At 42.5% G+C, this 21,759-nt stretch overlaps 1 protein-coding gene across 3 annotated transcripts in view; it reads left to right on the plus strand.

Annotated features, from left to right (window-relative positions):
* The first annotated feature begins 15,101 nt into the window (after window positions 1-15,101).
* Window positions 15,102-21,759, plus strand: part of USP3 (ubiquitin specific peptidase 3) — a 47,137-nt gene continuing 40,479 nt past the window's right edge. For 2 of the 3 annotated variants that reach the window (XM_059857835.1, XM_059857838.1), the window contains exon 1: window positions 15,102-15,249. In XM_059857835.1, coding sequence (XP_059713818.1) covers window positions 15,117-15,249 — 133 coding nt within the window. In that variant the 5' untranslated portion in view covers window positions 15,102-15,116. Of the gene's footprint in view, window positions 15,250-15,893; window positions 16,017-21,759 lie in introns of those variants that run through there. The other variant, XM_059857836.1, reaches the window with a different exon arrangement.

Consider the following 21,759-nt stretch of genomic DNA (forward strand, 5'->3'; position numbering starts at 1 on the left):
AGGAGCAGCACCAACTAATTAATGTCCTGTAGCCTTTTAGAAAGCAGCTGTGGTTGAGAACACTTCCTCTCATACTTAGCATTTTTGTAAACCTAGATTGTAATCCTGCTTGTTTTGGTTCAGACAGATGTAATCAAGAGTTAGAGAGTGTAAGCTACAGTGAAAATGTTTTAGCATGACTTCACAAGTGCCATTGTCCAAAGCAGAGGGACACTGTCTACCACATTGGTACAAAAGGCATAATGAGTGTGTTCAGCATGAGGGCTATCAGCACACAGCTGTTGCTGCATGCAGGACCTTCCTAACCCAATGGAAATTTGGAAACACCATTTTGTAGGTTTCTGTAGAATAAGTGGTTTTGTCATCAGCCTTCACATAGCTGGCAGCCTGTCTGACAAGCTGCTGAAGTTGGTATCAAGAGCTGAAAATTACCTGCTCTACGAAAAGACCATGCTGTGTAGGAGTGTATGGACTGAGCTATCTGCTGAACTGTGTTTTCTTATCTCCTTCCTTCATCTTTTCTGCCAGTGTTCTTGAAACATTCACCATGGTGAAGTATGCTCTGATTCTTAGAATCCCCCTCAGACCGTTTTTGCATTTTCACAATCTGTATCTCTCCTCCCCTAGATCCTGCTATAGCAGAAGCCATTTTGGCTTCACATCTGTGAGAGGAATTCCAGGCAGTGCTTGTGCTTTCAAGGCTGGCTGGAGAAAAAGCTCTTTGCTTCCAAAATATAAGCCATGGAAAAAGAGAAAAAAAGCTCCCTGACACAGTTACCTGCCGGTGTTCTGCACAAACTACATTGCATTTTATTCTGGCTTTAAGAAATTTTAGGTTGCTAGCAGTCAGTTTTCATTTCCACACCAGGCCAAGGCAGAGACAGAACAGCATTTTCAGTGGGGGTGGCTCATGAGAAATAATAGATTTACATCCTGAATGTGAAAGGTCAGGCTGAAATTCTGCAGTGTGGGTTTATCAGTCTTTAACTTGCACTGTTCTTTAACCTTGGTGGTGTTTTGCCAAGGCAGTAGTAATGCAAAGACTGATGTGATAATGGAAAGTGTACAGGACAAGTTCAAAGCAAATGGGTGAGACAAGGCATTCTCATTAGAGAGTACATTTGGAGTTTTCACTTGCAAATTCTGTGAGCATTTGACTGACCACAATCACTCCCTCTTCCTGGTGTGTTTAACCTCAGAGATAATGCCGTAATAAAAAAGAAAATAAGGTCCTCTTACCAGCCATTCAGGTGTTGGGTGGAGCTTCTTGCGGCCCTTGGCATTTTGATTCAAAGAAGGCTCTAGGGAGTGTGGCGACCCAGGGCATGGCACATCTTTGAGGGTGCAGCATGTCTTTGAGGGCATGGCACATCTTTGAGAGCATGGCACGTCTTTGAGGGCATGGCACATCTGAGGGTGTGGCACATCGTTGAGGGTGTGGCACATCTTTGAGGGCCTGGCACATCTTTGAGGGCATGGCATGTCTTTGAGGGCGTGGCACATCTTAGAGGGCATGGCATGTCTTTGAGGGTGTGGCACATCTGAGGGCATGGCACATCTTTGAGGGCATGGCATGTCTCTGAGGGCATGGCACATCTTTGAGAGCATGGCATGTCTTTGAGGGCATGGCATGACTTTGAGGGCGTGGCATGGCAGCTTGTGCTGCAGTTCACGCAGGCAGCACAGGTGGTGTTCTGCTCAGTGCCTTCAGTTGCAGGGACAAATGAAGAAAGGAACAGGAGAACCTGCATTATCAATAAGTGGCTTAAGGTCGGGTGCCATCAGCAGAGTGCCTTTTGGATTCTTTGAGCATGGGGCAACTTTTATGGCACCTGGTCTGCTGGAGCCAGATGGGCTCCATCTCTGTTAAGAGCAAAAGGATTCTAGCCCACAAATTGGCCCAACTCATTGAGAGGGCTTTAAACTAGGTTTGAATTGGGAAGGGGATGTAACTGAGCTCTTCAGAAACAAGCCCATGAGTGGTAAGTCAGGGTCAGGGGTGAAATCAGCAGCCCAGCTGAAGTGCATGTACACATGCACACTTATGCTGAGTGTCAGCATGGGTAACAAAGGCTTGAGTGCTGTGCCCAAGTCTGGGCCCTTCAGTTTGGGAAGGATGTTGAGATGATTGAGCATGTGCAGAGGAGGACAGCAAGGCTGGTGAGAGACTTGGAACCCAAGTCCTGTGAGGAATGACTGAGGGAACTGGGGTTGTTTAGCCTGAAAAAAAAGAGGCTCAGGGGTGACCTTATGACTCTCTATAGCTACCTGAAAGGTGGTTGTAGTCGGGTGGGGGTCGGGCTCTTCTCCTAGGCAACCACTGACAGGACAAGAGGCCATAGTCTTAAGCTGCACCAAGGGAAGTTTAAGCTAGACATTAGAAGAAAATTCTTCACTGAAAGAGTGATTGGAAAATGGAACCATCTCCTCAGGGAGGTGGTAGAGTCAGGATCCCTGGATGTGTTTAAAAAAAGACTGGATATGGCACTCAGTGCCATGGTTTAGTTGATGAGGAGGTATTAGGTCATAGGTTGGACTTGATGATCTCAAAGGTCTTTTCCAGCCTAGTTCATTCTGTGATTCTGTTCTGATGTGAGCAGTGTCAAAGGTTGGAGGAGATGCTGATACTGCATTTCTTTAAAAAACCTTTTAGTAAACATACAGATAAATGGCCAAAACAAACAGATTATGGAGCCCCTTGCATACTGTAAACAGAAAGCAAAGAGGGTCAGTTGGATCCAAAAGAAGCAATTCCCTTACTTTCTGCAGTAACTAAAATCAGTCTGGGTGATAAGGCCATCTTGTGGGGTCTCACCAGCTCCCCAGTTTGGGAGGCTGGTGGGTGTTGGGGGCTCTGCTGGCAGTGGGGCCCAGTCAGAGTGCCTGAATGCAAGGCTCAAATAATACAAACCCAGTAATTGCTGTCTGTAAGCAAAAAGTTTAACCCCAGAGCTGTCTGAGGAAGGGCAGAGCATTGACAGACAGACAGTTAGTTGTCTCAGAAACCCTATTAGTGCTTGTGGAGTCTTGGGTGATAGGCAGTATTCACAAGGGACACCAGACAGCCTTGAAACTGAGCCCTGCTTTCACATTTGAACTGTGCTGGAATACAAACCTTGAAGTCTATGTTTGAAATGTCAGTGCATGCTGCCATTTAGTCCATTCTCTTGGAATCTTTAATTGTGTAGATAAAATATATTTCTCAGAGCTGCAGTATTTGTTGTCTTCTTTTTGACACTGATTCACTTAGAAAGGACACTGTATTGTTAAACTGGTCATTTCCAAATTATGGGATTTTATGATTTGTATCTCAAGCAAGTTCCTTGTTTCCCTGACATGATCTTCCTTCAAGCCTTTCAGCCTGTCAAAACAACACTTCTAAGTAACTGAAATTTTGGAAATTGTCCAGTACCTTTGTTTATATCACATCTGAATGTGGATACGTGCATCCTGAGGTGCAGTGCATAATAGTAGATATTTCTCTGCTGGGATTCCATTTTGGTTTGGCCTCATTTTCATTACATCTGCAAGTCTTCAAGGTAAGAACTGCTTTTTTAAAAAATCATATTGCAGATGATGCACAAAAGCAAGATACTGATCCCTGGTCATTGCAAGCTATGGAGCTAGAGCAAGAATGCATAAATCCAATCCTCTGCCCTCTAAATTATTCTACCTCTTGAAATTCCCTATATGTTAGCAATTTCCCATCTGCCCTCCCCAAAATATTATGCCCTTATAAAAGAAGTTTCTGCTGTGGCAGAGTAGCCCAGTGAAGTTATATTCAAGAGTTCTTGCATGTTCTGAAGTAGATGCTAAATGGGCTGGGAACTAGCAGACTGAGCAGAGCAGCACTCCAGGATTTCCTGTAAGAGAAGGTCAGGCACTGTTGTGTGTGACCACTTGCACAAATTTAAATCAATTTCCCCAACATTTTTTTCTGTTCAAACTGATATTCAGATTTAGTGCTTGTCTTCCCTGAAGTCTGCTCTCAAACAGATTTACAGAAGCATGTGAGATCACATCAGGCACAGACCTAAAGGTCCCTCTGAGTGCATATATTGATTTTGTTCAGTGTATGTCTTCAGAAGGATTCATTTCTCTTGCATTTCTGGACTGAAGTTAACCTATTACAGTAAAACATGACCATAAAGCAACTTATTTCAGGTCCCAGCTGTTGGGAAAACCCAACTTGTATTTAAACAGTAGACTAAACTATGATGCTTAGAATAGGTTAAACAGCACCAATAAAAGAAGCAGACTGAATGCTGTATTTACAGTGTCTATGACTGTAACCAGTTAGAAATACTGCCAATCTTGGCATGCAGGTGAGTCCAGAGTACAAATATATTGCCAGTTAATTTAAAGGCACTACATTCAGTTTCTGAGAAAAAGACCTGTTAAATATCTGCTTAGATGCATGTAGGGAATAACAAACTGATTATATACAAGGGTAATAAAGCTTTTTGGTGCTAATAGGTAATATGACTTGACTGAGGTTCTCAGTCATAGGGATGAGGTGGATATGCTGCTTTGGTCTCCAGGGCATGGTTACTGCATGGTCTGTAAGGGCATGGCTCATTCTGTGGCAGGAGAAGGCAGGAGGGTCACTTCTGATGTAATTGTGCTCCTGGGGGCCATGCAGGGTAGTGGGCTGTGTTGTTCATAGTGATGGCTATGAATGATGTGCAAGAAGATCTGTTATCCAAAACAGGCTCCAACAAATTTCTTTGTCACCTACTAGGATGGTGACCCTGCCACCACATGACAAGCACAAATGGTATCCTATGTTAGGAAAGGTGACCTAAGAAAGTTGCATGAAATAAGAATTTCAAAGCCAAAATGTTTTTTGTGGTCACTGCTGTGACTAACAGGGCTTCTATTTAGTAATTTAAAAACAAGCTGAGGATTTGTCAGGGGGTGTGGGGGGGATGAGAAAGGATTCTTGCAAGGTGGCAACAGCCCAGAAGAAATTTCCAAAAGAAGTTTCCAGCAAACCTAAAATGTAAATTCATGGTGTACTCAGGTGCACTTTATATAACAACTAAATGACAGATATATGCTTGTTAGTCACTATATTTGTCCTGTCTACACACACTGAAAAGCCCAAAAGTGTGGTTAAAAAAAGGCTCAAGCAAACAAGTCACAAAACACAGTACAGCAAAGTGAGACATTCCACTAAAAATGGAACACAGCTTTCTCCTCACTGCTTTGCACCCCTGGATCCTGCCTGAAATACTCCTCAAAATAACCAGATCATTTTTGTTGCTGGCCTCTGCTGTCTGCTTCACTCACCACACATGGTCATGATGTTGGCTTGAGCAAGGAAAAGCCAGAGTAAAGCCTTGCTATAGAGAAGACAGAGATATTACTGTCAGTTCTGGCCTTGACTAGGTTCTAAGCTGGCAGGCTAGAAGAAAGTGAGCTGGGCAGGGTGCTGGGAGTCCCCATGCTGATTGCCATTTTCTGACTGTGGGAATGACTTGCTTCTGCTTAATTTCTGTCCCTACACCTCTCTAAATATCTGTAGGTGCTGCATACTTTCCACACTGTGGCCAGCCAGACCCATAAGGCAATATGAACTGGGGAAGTGTGGAAAAATGGCCAGTTTCCTCCTTCCAGTTGTGCCCTTTGCTCTGAACATTGAGGTTCACTGCAGTTGCTGCTGCACAGGATGCAGAGGCCCCTTGTCACTACTCCACCAGCTCCATCAACACAGAATGGCTGGCTAGAGTCCAACAAGAAGTTGTTCCATTTCTCTTGGAGTGTCTATGTCTCTGAGGGAGATTATGTGCTCATTAACACCTATTCAACTCTAGTTTTTCTATTACAAAAAACCAGCAAATAAAAAAGACAAGTCTGCTTGTGACTGGAAAAAAAAAAAAAAAAAAAAAAAAAAAAAAAAAAAAAAAAAGGAAGAAAGAAAAACAAACCCAAAAATGCACTTTACAGCTTTTCCCAAAATATCTTTAAATTGTCTGGAGTGACTCACTGACTCTGTTACACATCGAGAGATCTAAAGGTATACATTACAATAAAACTAGAGAGATGAATATTAATTCTGCTTCAGCCTCAGCTACAAATGTATTTATGGCTTAGTGTTCTGGATTGAGCCTGTTCTAAATCAGCAGGAGAACCTATGCTTAAGAAACTACAGGATGATTAAAATAGCCATCTCTTTCTGTGGAGATTCATGCAGAAACTCAAGGCAGGCTGTGTACTAAGCACTATTTTATTATCTTTGGAGACATAAAAAGCTTGCTTGGTTTGTCTGGCCAGTAAACACTTTGCCAGTCATATGTTGGCTTTAAAAGCCAATGTGAAAAAAGTCAGTGTTGTAGTTTTCCAGAAATGTCAATCCTTCATAGTGACTGTAAAAGCCAGGGAGTTACAAGTGGGGAGGGAGAGAAATGGAGGCCAGTTTTTTGCACGAAGGCATGAAAAAGTTTTAAATTTAAATGTATTTTGCTTACATTTAAATAATATGTCCCCAAAATATTTCAAAATATTAATTGTCTCCAGGACTGCAGAGTCCCTGTCTGCTGGCCTGGGTTCCCTTTGGGAAGGCAGTGCACCAGTGGTGCAGTTGCTGGTTTGAAACCTCCCCACAAGGGGCTCTTTGAGGCAGCCTTGGAACATGGAGCTGTTGGAGTTGTCCCACCAGTTTGTTTGCTGCAGCAGTCTTGTGTTCAGAGCTGCAATGTGATATTTCATGCACACTGATAGCCACATTATCATAGCAAATAGAGTCAAAGGGACCAGCATAGGCCAGCACTGTAGAGTGGGAACATTGCTGAATCACCTCTCTTATTACACAACCAAGAAATGCTGCAGCTGCTTGAAGAGGTGAATGGGAATTACTTCTTCACTGACAGGCAATGCATGAAGAGTTTTCCCACATTATCTGCATTTCCACATTTTCCAACAATGTGTCCAGATGATGGCAAGTCAGATGGATTCTTCAATTTCGCTTTTCATTTTAGCCCTTAGTGATGCATCTGCATACCTGCTGACAACTTGTAGTCGGCTGAGTAAATATAATCTCAAATTACTGAAAGATTTGTAGGTGTCTCTGAGAACAGAATAATTTGTAAACACTGTAAGCAGCATGTGCCAACAACAGAGACAAAAGGTACACAGTGCACATTCTTGCAGGAAGAAGCTTGCAGGTAGTCCTAAGTCTTACATTTCTTGTACATAGATACCTTGTGGTTTAATATTGCTAATGCTTATACAGCTCTATCAACAATTTCTGCTGCTTTCTCATGACAAGGTGATAGCAAATTCTCTCTGTAGGAACAGCCAGGGGTGACTGGGCATTGGCTGAAGAGATGCCTGGTACAGCAGCCTGCTGGCAGCACAAGTGGCAGTGCCCTAAGCCCAGCCAGCCAGGCTGGTTCTGGCTATGGGTGGTCTTCAGGCCAAAGAAGGGAGGTATGGCAAAGTTTGGGGTCAGCCTGATCAGCAGCCCAGTAACTTGGAGTGTTTGGGGCTTGGCAAGACTGCTTTCAAAGGTTTAGTTCAGCTCACAGGATGTTCCAACAGCTTCTTGTTTCAGAACAAGCTGAACATCTCCCTCTCCCTTGAGATTTTGCCATCTCAAGTTTCAAGTTCCAGCTAGAGCAGGAACATTTCAGAAGGCCTTGTTCAGTCCTTGAATTCACAGATGTTAAGTGAAGAGAGTGAGGAAAGGAAATCTGGGCCAATGGTCTCCTGTTTGACAATTCAGATTGCTACTCAACAACGTGAATAACTGAGCCTGAAGAGTAACATAATAACAATATTAGTAACATAATAATGTAATCCTAGCAACATGGCAAGAAAATTCCTGTTTCCCTGGTAATGAGCTGATCTCCAAACAGGATAAAATGTGCCATTTTGCAAACACAAATCCCATTCAAGCTAGTTATCAATAAAGTGTGTATACTGTCTTTGTGTATAATGGCAAATTTTTCCAAGGGTACTTTGTTTTGGAGTCAAAACACTTCAGAACCAAAATGCTCTGAGATGCTGGCACCTTTTGTGTTAGCATTTACAGTTATTTGTGGACACTAAATTAGAATCAAGATCTAATATGTGTGCAGTAAAGTACAAAATTTGTTGTACAAAACTGGAGGCAAGTACGTGCAGAAGAGAGACAGGTGGGATGCCTTTTTAGCTTACTGCAAACAAAGAAGCAGAAATAGCTTGTACAGTCTTTTGGCTATCAACAATCTTGTTTAATATAGCAGAAAAGTGATTTCATTTGTGTAGAATTACAGTTCACAGATATGCTACTTTTACTGCTGTAATATTCAACAGATATAATTAGTATATACAATTAGATATTGTAACAGAGGTTAGAGGTGAAAAAATTCATTTTAGATCACCCCGTTCATCTTGGGACTTTCCATTTGTAAGTGTTTGAGATGGGAGTTCAGAATTGAATTTTAATATTTCTTTTACAATAATTTCTTAACATGTTATTTTTTCACTGGCAAGTAGATTTTGCATTCTGATTCCTAAATTTTATCTGAAATAGTATAATTCTATACCACTTCATTATCTTCCTAATCCATCCAGATTATCACCAGAGTAATATTTACATTTTTTGTATCTGGATTATTCTGTGTTGTCCTTAGATTTGTTAATTAATTAATTATTACAGTGAAATTGAAAACCGGAATGTCATTTAAACATGCAGTACTTGTAGCTTAGAAGTAGCTTAGAAGTAGCTATAGGTTTGCCCCTTGTGACACAAGAAATGGTACCAGCAAGTTTTAGGTTCTGGAGTTATCGAGCGCTTCTGAATAGTTTTCCCTTCCTTGATCAAATGGATGCGCTGGTCCTGACTATGTTGTTTTCCAGGCAAATAAATACTACTAGGTTTTCTTTCAACAGGATGCTTGGAAACTTTTTTCCGTGCTCTGATACAGAATGTAAACTGAGCTGCCTATTTTTCTTTTATATATACCTGTACTTCCCCCATTTGCCATGTTCAATTGTGATGAAGTGAAATTAGTTATCTTGGCTATAAAATGTTCTATTCTGATGGGGTAAAATAAAGTCTGCTGATCTTTAAATAAGCTTAAGCAAAAGTACAGAATCATTATTTCCAAGTCTGCCTTTGGGAATAATGTAATATAAATTTTACATAACAAATACACTAAGAAATAAATCCCAGTGACAAGAATTAATACTGCTGGATGTCACCCTGATGAGCTTGCATTATTGAACAGGCTCTGGATCACAATAAACAATTGATGAAGCTGGTTGGTAGCTGCCAGACATATGAGAACTTTCAGGCATTTGTTTAAAGCGTGAATTTAAAACAACTCTTTGTCTGTACAAATAATACCTAATGTGAAAACCATTGAGTTTATTTGTACCATTTGTTCATCACATTTTCATTGGTTTGTTCAAAAAAACCCACCACAGATATTACTCACATTCACCTTTATTTATCCCCTTACATTGTGCCCAAGCTAGGATAGTGCAGAACAGGCAAATTAAAGCACTGCCTTTTTTTTTTTTTTTTTTTTTTTTTTTTTTTTTTTTTTTTTTATGAGATGCTTCTGGAATCCTTGGAAAAGTGATGTAAAATTAGTATAGGCTCTTAGAAATTAAAGAAATTAAATCTCAGATACATATTTGAATTATACTTTTAAAAAAACCCACAATCTTCTATAGGAATCTGTATCAGCCCCATGCCATTTGTACTGCCAAAGTCAACCTTATTTCCCACAGGAAGCAACTCATTCAGAAATGAGGGATGCTGCCATATTACTGGAGAGAACCGTAAATCCTGTGGCAGTAGATGTCCCGGGAATGTTTTGCAGTGCCGGTGAGAGCAGGGAGAGTGTGGAACTCGTCCTTCGGCCCGGGAACCTTCGCTCCATGCCTTGTGTCACACCGCCCTCAAGGGGCGTGCTCGGCAGCATCCTGGGCGGGCTGGGACGCAAGCCCTGCCCGTTCACACGCTCCAACTCAGGCTCCGAACTGCCACAGATGCTTGCTCTGGGCATTTGCCTCCATTTAAATTCTTTGTCCTTCACCTCGGAGATCCTGCACTTTAGAGAAGAATCTTGAACCTTGTAAAGGGAGGTGCTGGTGTTCTTATGATCTTATGTGTGAGCTTTATTTTCAGAGGTAATACAGGAAATGGAAATAGATTTGTTAATGAGACAACGTGTCAGCAGAAATGTGCTTGTCGTATTTAATGTGCTCTAGTGTAGTTTCATACACAGCTGCCTGCAGCTAAGCTTCTGTCCACTGCAGATGGCATAAAAGTCACAGAACTGCTTGGCCAACTTCAGTAGAGGTTTTATTAAGCTGAGACCTTGTGTTACAATTTACCTATATTGTAATGCTTTCTATTGATATTTTGCCTGCTAGCATCTGCCTCAGAGTTGCACCTGCACCAAGCAAAGGACTCACTTTGTTCTGGGCTTCTGTGGTCTCCATTATTATTGCCATCATACCTGAATGTTTCAGTGCCCTGCCTTTGGGAAATTAGAGGTGAAAGCTAAATCTATCAAGTTGTTACTAGGTCTGGATTGGCATGTTCAGAGTGGTCACTGTGAGAGACTGTGTGGAGTTTAGTTGCCACCTGGGGTTAAACTCAGTGCTCAGAGCAAAAGGTTTGCTAATATTCATTTCACCTGAGTGTTCAGAGCATCGGTCAATGTCCCTCATTCTGAATGAGAAGAAACATGCCATGGGAGATGATCATCTTTCTATCTTTATGCATTGAATCTAGAAGTGGAGGATGGATATGTATCCATACAGATAGGAAAAAGTCCAATGTGAGGGCTCTGAACAGAGCTGGACTCTTTTCACACCTGTAGTTGAGAAGGACATTGTCTTCAAACAAGCAAATAGGCCTACTTTGTGAAGAAATTGGTTTAAATAATCTGCCAGGTGATATGTTAGATCTGTCTGGCAAAGACTAAACTACAGTTCTTCAGGCCAGCATTCATTCTACTTTTACAGCATCATCCCTTCTTCATTCCATGCTCTCCAATTTCCACAGCAAATATGGAAGTCAGCTAAGGCAACAATCTCCTTCACTAGATCCATTGAGCAATGTTCATCTAGTGGCTTTTAAGGAAGCCAAGAGCACAAGGAAAAATGCTGCTACTGCATCATTAGATCATATAATAATACCTACTCATGGCAGGTAATGTTTTCAATGTTTTCAAATATTTAACACCACCAATTTTATTTCTGAGGAATACAGCAGAACAAAGGAACTCTCCATGCAAACTTCCCCAATTCCACTGTAAATTCTTAGTATCTATGCAAGATACCAATTCGTGACCAAATTCTAAGCTCAAATGCTCTCAGGAGGAGCCTATAGCATAGATGGATGACTACATATATCCCAGAACAGGATGCTGTGTGAAATATCTCTGTTTTAGTAGAGATAATGCTATGCTCTATGAAATCGAAATTTCTAATATACAGTGCTAAATCACAAGCTCCTGTTCTACACTGATTGAACCCATTATAAGCATGCCTGTAGGATTTATATTCGCTACCATCTAAAGTACTCTGATCTGAAGAAGGGTGGGAGCAAGAGGTGAGGCTCTCGTTCCAAATCCAGTGATTTGTACAGAACAAATCTTACTGAAAAAGCTAACCAAAAAGGAAAAACATACTGTCCTGGTTTGAAGGAAGTGAGTTTTTTGGGATGCTGTGGGCAAACCAATAGGTGCTAAGATTTGAATACTGGTACCTTGTGTGGCCACTGAGGGCACGGATACGCCTCTGAGAACACAGGGGGTGAAAAGGAGAGAACTCCCAGGGGGAAGCTCTCTTGGTTCAGGTGAGTGAAAGAGGTCAGATCTCCCCTGCCCAGGTGCAGTCTGGGCGGGGGAGGGGAAGCCATGCGGCCAGGTGAGGTAGGCTGGAGCCTTGGAAAGAGAAGGCAGGTGAAGGCCCCTGCAGGATGGAAGGGTGGAGGAGCACTGAAAGACGCCGCCCCCCTTCCCGAGAGAGAGAGCACCTGTGCCTGTGCCTGTGCTTGTGCCACCTTGAGATTCGATAGCATGTGCTGGCAGCATGGCTGAGAAGGGAGGGCGTCAAGGTGCCCGGCCATCGTGGGAGTTCTGGACAGGCAGAGGCCAAGATTTTTAACCCCTTTTTTGAATGATGGAAAATTTACAAATGCTGATCCTCCTGGAGCTGTATAAAAAGAGAGCTAGAGATGAAATAGGAGGAAATGGGCAAGTATGATGGAAGTTGGTGCAAGTGAAAGATGTCAGAAGAGTTGAGAAGAATCCTAGGTGGGAGGAGATGATGGAGTGGCCTTTGGCTGGACTTTTCTTGTATAGCCATGGACAGAACCATTTTTCCTGTGACACAGAGACTGCATTTAGGGGGAGGCAATGGCTTGGAGCCAAGAGAGTGCAGTGATGTGATGCGAAGGAGTAGCATGAACAGAGACGACTAGTGAGGAGGGTGGTTGGTGCCCTCAATCTTCAGTGAAGAAGATCTCTGTTCTTGTGACCCCTCAGCCCCAGGGGGTGAAATCTGGGGGGGACAGGTGTCCCAAAAAAGAGATGCTTTTTTTTTTTTGGAACTGGGCAAAGCATCCTTAAGAGGGGAACCCTAGAAGCAGTTCTGGTCCATGCACAGTGGTGAGAGCACTGGACATGGAAGGAAGATGTCACGATGGCAAATGTTCTCCTGGTCGGTGCCACGTGTGACATGGAAACACAAGAGGTGTCAACTGTGTTTCCTGGGGAAACCTATGGTTTACCTATGGTACAAGAGGGACTCCTCTCTTCTTGATGAACTGAGAATTGATTATCTGAAGGGTGGTGATGGACTGAGAGTTGGTTATCTGAAGGGGGTGGTAACTGAATTGAGAATCCAAGGTTTTGTCTTACTGTGATGTATTGGAAATTGGTGGGGGGAGGAGGAATGTTTTGGAAGGTTTTAATTCTGAGTTCTATGTGTGTTCCTTTTTACATATAGTTGTAGGTTAATAAAGTTTTTTTCCTTTATTCTTAAGTTGGAGCCTGCTTTGCTCTATTCCTGGTCACATCTCACAGCAGACACTGGGGAAAATATATTTTCATGGGGGCACTGGCATTGCTCCAGCGTCAAACCATGACACAGACCCAGAGCTCCTACCAGTTTTCCTCTGCACTCAACATGTGCACCTCACTGCAAGCTACTGAAAACCATCCTTGTTTACTGTAAGCAAAGCTTTTGAGATCTGAATGCTGAGAGTTGCACTAGTGATCAATTATTTTTCAATAGGCAAGGAGGCTGCATTACAAACATGCTTTGCTGGTCCTTATGCATCATCACATGATAACTGCTATGCATCATGACTCCCTAACAGATAAAATCATCCTTACTTAAGTACTTATCTTGGCAGCTAGAGATAAAAAACACTTAAAGGCTACCATATTTTCCGTGGGCATGGCAACTAAAACAAAGAAATCAGCACATTTTTACACAGAATTACACTGGTCAAAGATGCAGTGAATGGCTGTCAACCCACAAATGAAAAAAGAAAGAAAACTCCACTATTATGTTGCAAAGGAACAAGGCGTAAAGTCAGTGATAGCAGTGCTAAAGTGAAAGTAGACAACCAAACGTGCTTATTTTACCATATTTAAATTTAATCTTGTTAATATATTGTTTCCTTACTTTGAAAGACTAAATATACTAACACAATCCACACAGAGGTAAGAACTGACTGTTTTGGTTAAACTCTGGTTAATACTGCTTGGAGAAGGCCAAGTGATGCAGGTACAAGGGGAAAGTGAGAAGAGCAGATCTAATTGAGGTTTCTTACTCATTGTTTGTAAGGATGGGTGGGGCACAACTCGAGGATTAAATGTATGCATTAGTTAGAAAAGACAGCAACTGCAGTCAAACTGCTGCTTTAATGTATTGTCTTCATTATACATTGTAGCAGAGGGTGCAGAGTAAACAAAAGGACCCTTTGGCTAATGTAAAGCATGCTAACATGACCACCTTTTTAAAAGCTCCTTAAGCTAGTAATTCTTAGATATATATGAAGGTTTGTATGTTGTAGGAAGCAAATTTAAATAGTTTTCCTAGTTGATTTTTTCTCTATTTGTACTTGCTTGTTTAAAAATTATATAAATTTCTTAATATAAATTTTTATATAAAACATTATCTAAATATAAATTTACATTTATAAATATAATAATAAATTTATTTAACATTTAAAAATATATATTTATAAAACATAAATTTATATAAAATATTATATAAATGTTATACAGGTTATATATAATACAACCTGTAAAGTATATGATAGGAGTGTTACCTAATAGATCATTTATTTCAAGTTTGAAGGATGGGGGTGTGTGAGGAAGATGTGGTTTTGTGTCAAGATAACATTTGCAGCCATTTAATTCACAGTTTAGTATCAATGACCTAATGCTGCTTCTAGCTACACAGCTAGAAATGCAAACTAATTCCATAGAGTGTAGTCCAAGTAGTTTCTGATGCTGTGAAGAATTGGGTCTTTCATGCTCTGAATTTCCCCCTTGTGTAAAAAGGGTGAATAAGAACAAAGGGTTAAGAATGACATTTTGCCAAGGAGATTAGTGACCACCAAGACATCTTTGATATTAATATTTAAAGTATCTCATCTGAAAATCCATACAGAACCGTCAGTTTCTAAAGTATTCCTTCATAAAATAGTGCAGTACCACATATAATAAATAGAGGTAGATGCTTTCCGTGTCTACGCAAAGGTCGTACAACAGGCAGAACCAGTGGCAAAACTGCGTTTCTCACATTAAAGTAAAAGAAAGTAATATGCAATGCTTGTCACAGTTCCTTAGACTAAAAAATCCCCACTTTTATGCTGGTGGACTTTATTTGCTCTATTTGAAAAGGAACTGTATATTGGTATTGCAAATTGCTGAGTGTGAGAACTGTTACGTGGCATTGTCTGGTAAAGCTGTTACACAACATCTGTACTTTTATTGACACTTAAATATTATAGTCATAGAGTAGGAAATTCAGTAACAGGCTAAATTTGAGGCCATGTAGCTCTTAAAAAAATGCTGGCACAAGCCTCAGGCCATGCTTCTTACAGAACAGAGCACTGGACAACAGGCTGGACATGAGCTGGCAATCCGTGCATGCAGCCCAGAAAGCCAGACGTGTCCTGGGCTGCAGGGAAAGGGGGGATTCTGCCCCGCTCAGCGAGACCCCACCGGCAGAGCTGCCTCCTGCTCCGGGGGCCCAGCACAGGAAGGTCGAGGAGCTGCTGGAGTGAGTTTGGAGGAGGCCAAGTTGACCTGAGGGGTGGAGCAGCTCTGCTGTGAGGAAAGGCTGAGGGAATTTTGGGGTTCGTTCAGCCAGAAGACAAGCTTCAGGGTGACCTAACTCAGGCCTTACAGTACCCGAAGGGAACCTACAGGAAAGATGGGGCATGACTATATGGCAGAGCATGAAGTGATAGAGGACAAGTGGGAACGGGTTCAAATTGAAAGAGAGCAGGTTTAGTTTAGCTATTAGAATATTCTTTACTGTGAGGGTGGTGAAGCACTGTCACAGGTTGCCCAGAGAAGCTGTGGATGCCCCATCCCTCGAAGTGTTCAAGGCCAGTTTCGATGGGGTCTGGAGCAATCTGTTCCAGTGGAAGGGGTTGGAAGCGGATGCTCTTCAAGGTCCTTCCACCCCACAGCACTCCCCGAGCTCCGGAGGCCGCTGTCTGCCAGGCCAGGCCGGGCCGGGCCGCTCGCCGCTGCCCGGGGGCGGCCGGCTGCCCGCAAAGCCCGGCGGGTGGGGAGCGGCGCGCGGAGCGGACGGGAGAGAGGGCGGCTGCCCGCAAAGCCCGGCTCGGCCGCGCGCGGCGCGGAGCGGAGCGGGAGGCCGTCCTTAAGATGGCTGTTGTGCGCGGGACGCCGCCGCTGTAGCGCCGCGAGGAGCCGCCCGACCGCCCGCCATGGAGTGCCCGCACCTCGGCTCCAGCGTCTGCATCGCGCCCGACTCGGCCAAGTTCCCGCAGGGCTCGCCCTCCTCCTGGTGCTGCAGCGGTGAGTGCGGCCTGCACTGCGCGGCCCTCCCGACCCGAGGTGGCCCGGCCGTTCCTTTGTCCTCGCTGCCCGGCGGCGGGAGGGCGCCCTGCGGGCGGGGGAGGGCTCGGGGGTGCGGGGGAGGGCGGCTGCCCCGGCCCCCACCCTCCGGGGCCACCCCGCGGGACCCTCTGAAGGGGGCTGCGCCTTCCAGCCGCGGGGGAGCCGCGTGTCGAGGCAGGAGCGGGGGCTGCTCTCCGACCCCCGGCCCTGTCCCGGGCTGCGAGCGCGGCGCTGTCCGGCCCGGCGTGGGCAGCGGACTTTGTCCCGGCGGGGCCAACGTCCGACGCCGCGGAGCGCTGCGGGGCCGCGCTCCTTGCTCCTTTTGTCTGCCGGAGGAGCTGCGTGCTCGGTTCTATCCCAGGATCGCGGCTGACGGGAAAGGAGCCGCTGGCAACTGCAGGGTCAGTGTGTTCTTCTAATAGGTCTGAAATTACTTTCCTTTTTTTAAAATATTTTTTTAATTAATACACGTTTTTGGATGGACTTTAGAGATTGTAGTTTTAATAAGACTGTTGCGTCTTAAGGCGTCGCTTGGGACCCCCCCTTCAGGCCAAGGAGCATCTCAGTGAAGGTGGTCTGTGGGGGTTTGGGAGTCACGCTCACCCGCCTGTGACTCGGTAGAAGTGAAGTCGTCGTCTTTTTTTTAATATTTTGCTCACTGTCATCACTACTGTCCCTCTCATGATCTTGTTTGTTCAGGGGCATTCCCTTTAAACGTGCCGTGCACCAGGTGTTTTAAATTTAGCTTTCTACACAGATAAGCTCCGATGTTTGTTGTCGTTGTTTGTTTGCTGTAGTTGTGTTCAGTTGTGCTCCGTACGAAAGCGGACACAACTATATCGGTTTCACTTGGGAAGTAGGCCCTGCTTAGAGTGCTTGTGCCTGTGGGCTCCGGGGAGAGAGAGAGAAAGCCTCCTTTGTGAAGGGCCGGATGTATTTTAAGGTGTTGGTTTTTTTTTTTAAAGGAAAGATGGTTTTCCTTTGTCTCGTAGTGTCAGTGCCTTGGTGTGGGAAGGCTGCTGCTTACTTAACTTGTTCCCTGATTGCAGTTTCCGGGAGCCAAGGTGTGGTAGTATTTCTACTTCCTTTTGCAAAACCAGTTATTTTTTCTTTTGATTTAGAGGGTGTACACTTTACAGTGGAGTCATGTGGAGAAATTACTAGAAGGAAAGGAGAAGTACAGGAAAAATTGTTGTCCCTAATGGTTTTTTTACAAAAACAAACAAATTATTGACAAGAAGTTTAGCTCTGTAAGTCCATCTGTTATCTTCAGAATATCAAGGGTAAGCAAAGTTGTCATCAAGAAGCCTATGGCAGTTCAGAGAACTTAGATAAAAGTACCAAAACTAAAAAGATATTCTGAGGTATTACTATAACTTCATAGCTTAAAATAATAGCCAGTTTCTGGCTACCCTCCTATGCATTCTGCTTCTCAACAAAGAAGTTCAGCACTTAGAACAAATTTTTCTTTCTTGTTCAGAGGAGTTTCTCCCAAACCAGCACTTAGAGGGAGAGCCAACTGCTGGGCAATCACCAGAGGTATTTTACAGCACTGAGGCAGGAGGAAGGTATGAGGGCTTTTTGGGACCTGAATAATGATGACGGTGTATCTAAGGGAGTTTTTTGTTTGTAATGCTTTTTAAGAAAATAAAGATAAGTCACACAGTACTCACATAGATAACTGTAGAAGTCTTAACAAGTGGCTAGAGGAAAAAGCTAGGTAGATTGAATTTAAAGTCCTGTGAAAAAATAGCAGGCTTTTGTTAATTTAAAGCAAATGAAATTGGGGGGGGGTTTTAAAATACCTGTTGTATTTCTACTAGTATACTAAAGCTGTAGTGCCTCAGTTCTCACTTCCAGCTAGCAGTATGTGATTATTGCTACATTAACTGCTTAATAGTATGTGGAGTACTGTCTTCTTCTTGTTTGTACTCATTTTGGTGACTTTTATTATTTTTAAAGATATGTAATACTGGTTATGTCAAATCACACTAGATACTATGTCTTATTTGCTGGGTTTGATGTAACTTTGTAATATAAAATTAAGCAGCTAATGCTGCCTGTAATACCTTGTCAATATCTTGTCAAAATTTAATGCATTTTCTATTACTTTTGATGCTGTTTTTTAAGACTGTAGTTTTAGTTCTGTTTGGTGGTGGTAGTGTCCCAGTTGTAGAAAAATATTTGGAAGGCAGTTTTCTGCAGTCTGTAATTACAGGGCATCTCTCATCAAGTGTGTTGTCTTAAACTAACTCAGAACTTGTCAGTCCTGTTCCTAATTGTTGCTAACCTTTCCAGAAAAGGATAGTGATCCAGGAAACTTTCTGGCAGACACCTGATGTGCCAGTGATAGCAAAATGTTGCAGAATAGGTTGGAGAGTGAGTTTTAGCTCAGACTCCCAGTGGCTATTTTTGTCATTATCTGGGGTTCTAGATATTTGTGGAGCTGTAGTTGCCATGCTGAGTGATGTACACTGGTTAAGTATCTTTTCCTTGTCTCTCCACAAAAACTCCTAATTGCAACAATAACTTCACAAGGTAATATGGAGGCACTTTTAAATATTGTTACTTGATCTTGAATACTGTGTTACTGTGTAGTGGAGGAGTGTTGCATTTTGTGCTGGTATTTTGAAGCCAGTCTTACTGAAGGTAGGGAGTCGGTAAGAGGAGTGTATGTAGCCTGAGCTGCTCTCTGATGGCCTAAATAAGGCCCTTGAAAACTTCCTGCCAGAGTTGCTTTGGAGGTCTTGTGATGAAGGAAGATTCTTAAAAAAGCACTGGGAGGAAGCATTGCCAGCAAGGATGTGATCCAGATATCTACGGGTTTGCTCTCAGTTAATAAGTAATGCAGTATGTTCATTTTTAAATGTCTCTATGTCTTCTGTTATGTTCCTGTTAGGTAGTTTGGAAGTCAGAGTTTAAGGCCTCCCCATTCATAAAGGGATGTGCTTTCCCCTGGGTATTTAATCCAGTCGGGCCTGCTGTGTACAGTAAGCCGTGCAAAAGAGAGTGCAGAATGTTTTGAGGTTTTTTGTTTTGTTTTTTTTTTTTTTCTTTTTTCTTTTTTTTTTTTTCAGATCTATAGGTGGGTTGTTCTTGTTGTAATTGGGCATTTAGGAGATATATATGCAAAGTAGAAATGGTATAGAAACTGAAAACGGCTTTTAATCAGTGCTGTGATGTGAAATTATGTGGGCACATATCTGCTAATTCCAATTGGAGTGCAGTCTTTCCATGCACTTTAATTTCTGAAACTTGTGCTGAAGTTGGAAGCAGAGTCGCTGGAGGCACTGGTGGTACTGTGTCACAGACTGAAGCTGTTGCATTTGTATGATGTGCCACGCCTTCAGCACTGTTGTGCAAATCATGTAATTATGAAAAGTACTCTGGAACAGCTCGGATGTGGTATTTCTCAACAGCTTTTCATAGACTCATCAAACCACAGGGTGCCCTGCCCCACCTAAGTAAGATTGCAATCTTCTAAGCACACCTGTGGAAGTCTGGAGTGGTTTTTCAACTATTTTCTGTGTGGTTGAGGATTCATTAATTGTTCTCACTGGGCTCATTGGTTGTTCAGTGTAGAATCTGAAGTTCTGTCTTTAGAAGAACAGTGGACTGATAGGATTGCATCTGCTGAAGGAGAGATTTTGTGATTTTGGGTTTTTTTAAAGGGGAATTGCACTTGTGAAGGATGCCTTTGGTTTCAGATCGCTATCAGCTGAATACTTTTTCTCACCCTTAAAGAACATAATTTTGTTAAGTATTGAAGAGCAGTTCTGGCTGTAGACTAGTGTTTCCTGCAAAAGCTGAATATATATGTGCCTGGCATCAGTTTTTTGCATTCTGATTTCTGTTGCATAACAGTTGTAATTGCACCAATGGTCGGAAACATATATTGTGGGATTTGGAAATGACACTGGGAATATGAAAGTCAGGAGAGCCAGCACGAGCAAGCTTTTTGAGGCCTCCTGAGCAGTAATTATGCTGAGTTAATGACTTTCTTTGTGTGTGTTTTAAGTTACTAAAATATTTGGTGAATTCAGTTTGTTCAGAATAACACCAGATATCCCTGAGTGCTAATTTAGATTTGAGATCAAATGTTTTGGTCTGACTAGGGCTTTCAAGAATATGACTGCACTAGATCAGGCTGCTTTTGATGGGCTTTTTTGCTTGCTGCTTCCCTGCCCACCCCCCATCAGATTAGGTTTTCTCAGTTTAGTCTCAATCTTCTGCTTTCACTGGGGTAGGTAAGGCCATTCTGCCACCCTGGGATTTCTGGCTTTGGACCGTTGCAGTCAGTGCCAAAACAAATATAGTGTAAAAGCACAGGTAGAGACTTTACCCTCTTGGCTTTTCTTTTCATCCCAACTGCTTCTTAGCATTGCTTCTCCATTTCCGTAAGTATTTCTGTGTCTGTCTGCTTTTCCAGTTTTATTACTAGAGGTCCTGATTTCTTCTGTCTTTTCATTATTACTGTAGTGTAGGAGGAGGGAAAACTTGCTGAAACTGGAGAGGGGTGGGTAGGACCTTATTCCTAAGAAAACTTTAGTTCTCTGCATGTAAACTTAGGCTGAGATCATGGACAGTGTGTGGACCTAATGGTCTGTATTGTGTGTGTGAGGATTATTTGTCACCCTATAGCTGGAAAGTTAATTCGGCCTGGAAATTGCCAGATTTATTCTGAAATTTAAATGACAAAGTAAGCAGATTTTAAAAATTACCCCTTTTTATTTAGTAACTTTATTTCAAAGTTAGGTACTATTTCACCTTTTCATTTCTCTGGGTTGCTGCTATGCAGGAATGTTTGTTAGTAACTCTGTAGGTTGCAATATCTCCTTAGATTCATTGCCTGGCTGTTGTTTTAAGTTAGCTTGTTAGACTTATGTTATTTCAGACTCAGTCTTGTTTTCCTTAAAATTTTTGTTTGTTTGTTTGTTTGGTTTTTTTCCCTGTTTGAATTGGTTACTGATGTGTGAACTGACCATGGGGTCAGCAGCTACCCTGGCCTGTGAGGTAGAGCACACTGCTTTGGAACAAGTTCTGTTAGAAGATACACATTTATTGAGATAGGATAAAAGTCTCAATTTTGATCTCATAAGTTTGATGGAAATTTCTTCTAATTGCAAAAGAGAAGTTGCAATGCTGCTTCTTAGCATTGCTTCTCCATTTCCGTAAGTATTTCTGTGTCTGTCTGCTTTTCCAGTTTTATTACTAGAGGTCCTGATTTCTTCTGTCTTTTCATTATTACTGTAGTGTAGGAGGAGGGAAAACTTGCTGAAACTGGAGAGGGGTGGGTAGGACCTTATTCCTAAGAAAACTTTAGTTCTCTGCATGTAAACTTAGATGCTTAGTATCTTTTACAAGTCAGTAAATTTAAATTGGTGGTAATTAATATTTTCTAGATTTTCTTTTGAAAATTTTGTTTGTACTCTACACAACAATCATAATCTATCACAAAATTTGAACATTACATTGGGGAAGAGGTGCTTCAGAGGAAAGAAGTAGACATTTAATACGTTGCCTTTGAGAAACTAGATCTAATGTTCATGATGATTTTGAGGATCAACTTTGAAGGGCAAATTTTACTACTGACTGTTGTAAGTATCCAGTGCTTTGAAATGACTCTTCAAAGCGTAGCAGGTAAGGAGACAGGATCATCTGACACTGTGGAAGTAGGATCAGACACTCATGTGTGCATGGC

Source organism: Haemorhous mexicanus, chromosome 13 (assembly GCF_027477595.1).
Source record: "Haemorhous mexicanus isolate bHaeMex1 chromosome 13, bHaeMex1.pri, whole genome shotgun sequence".
Taxonomy (NCBI): Eukaryota; Metazoa; Chordata; class Aves; order Passeriformes; family Fringillidae; genus Haemorhous; species Haemorhous mexicanus.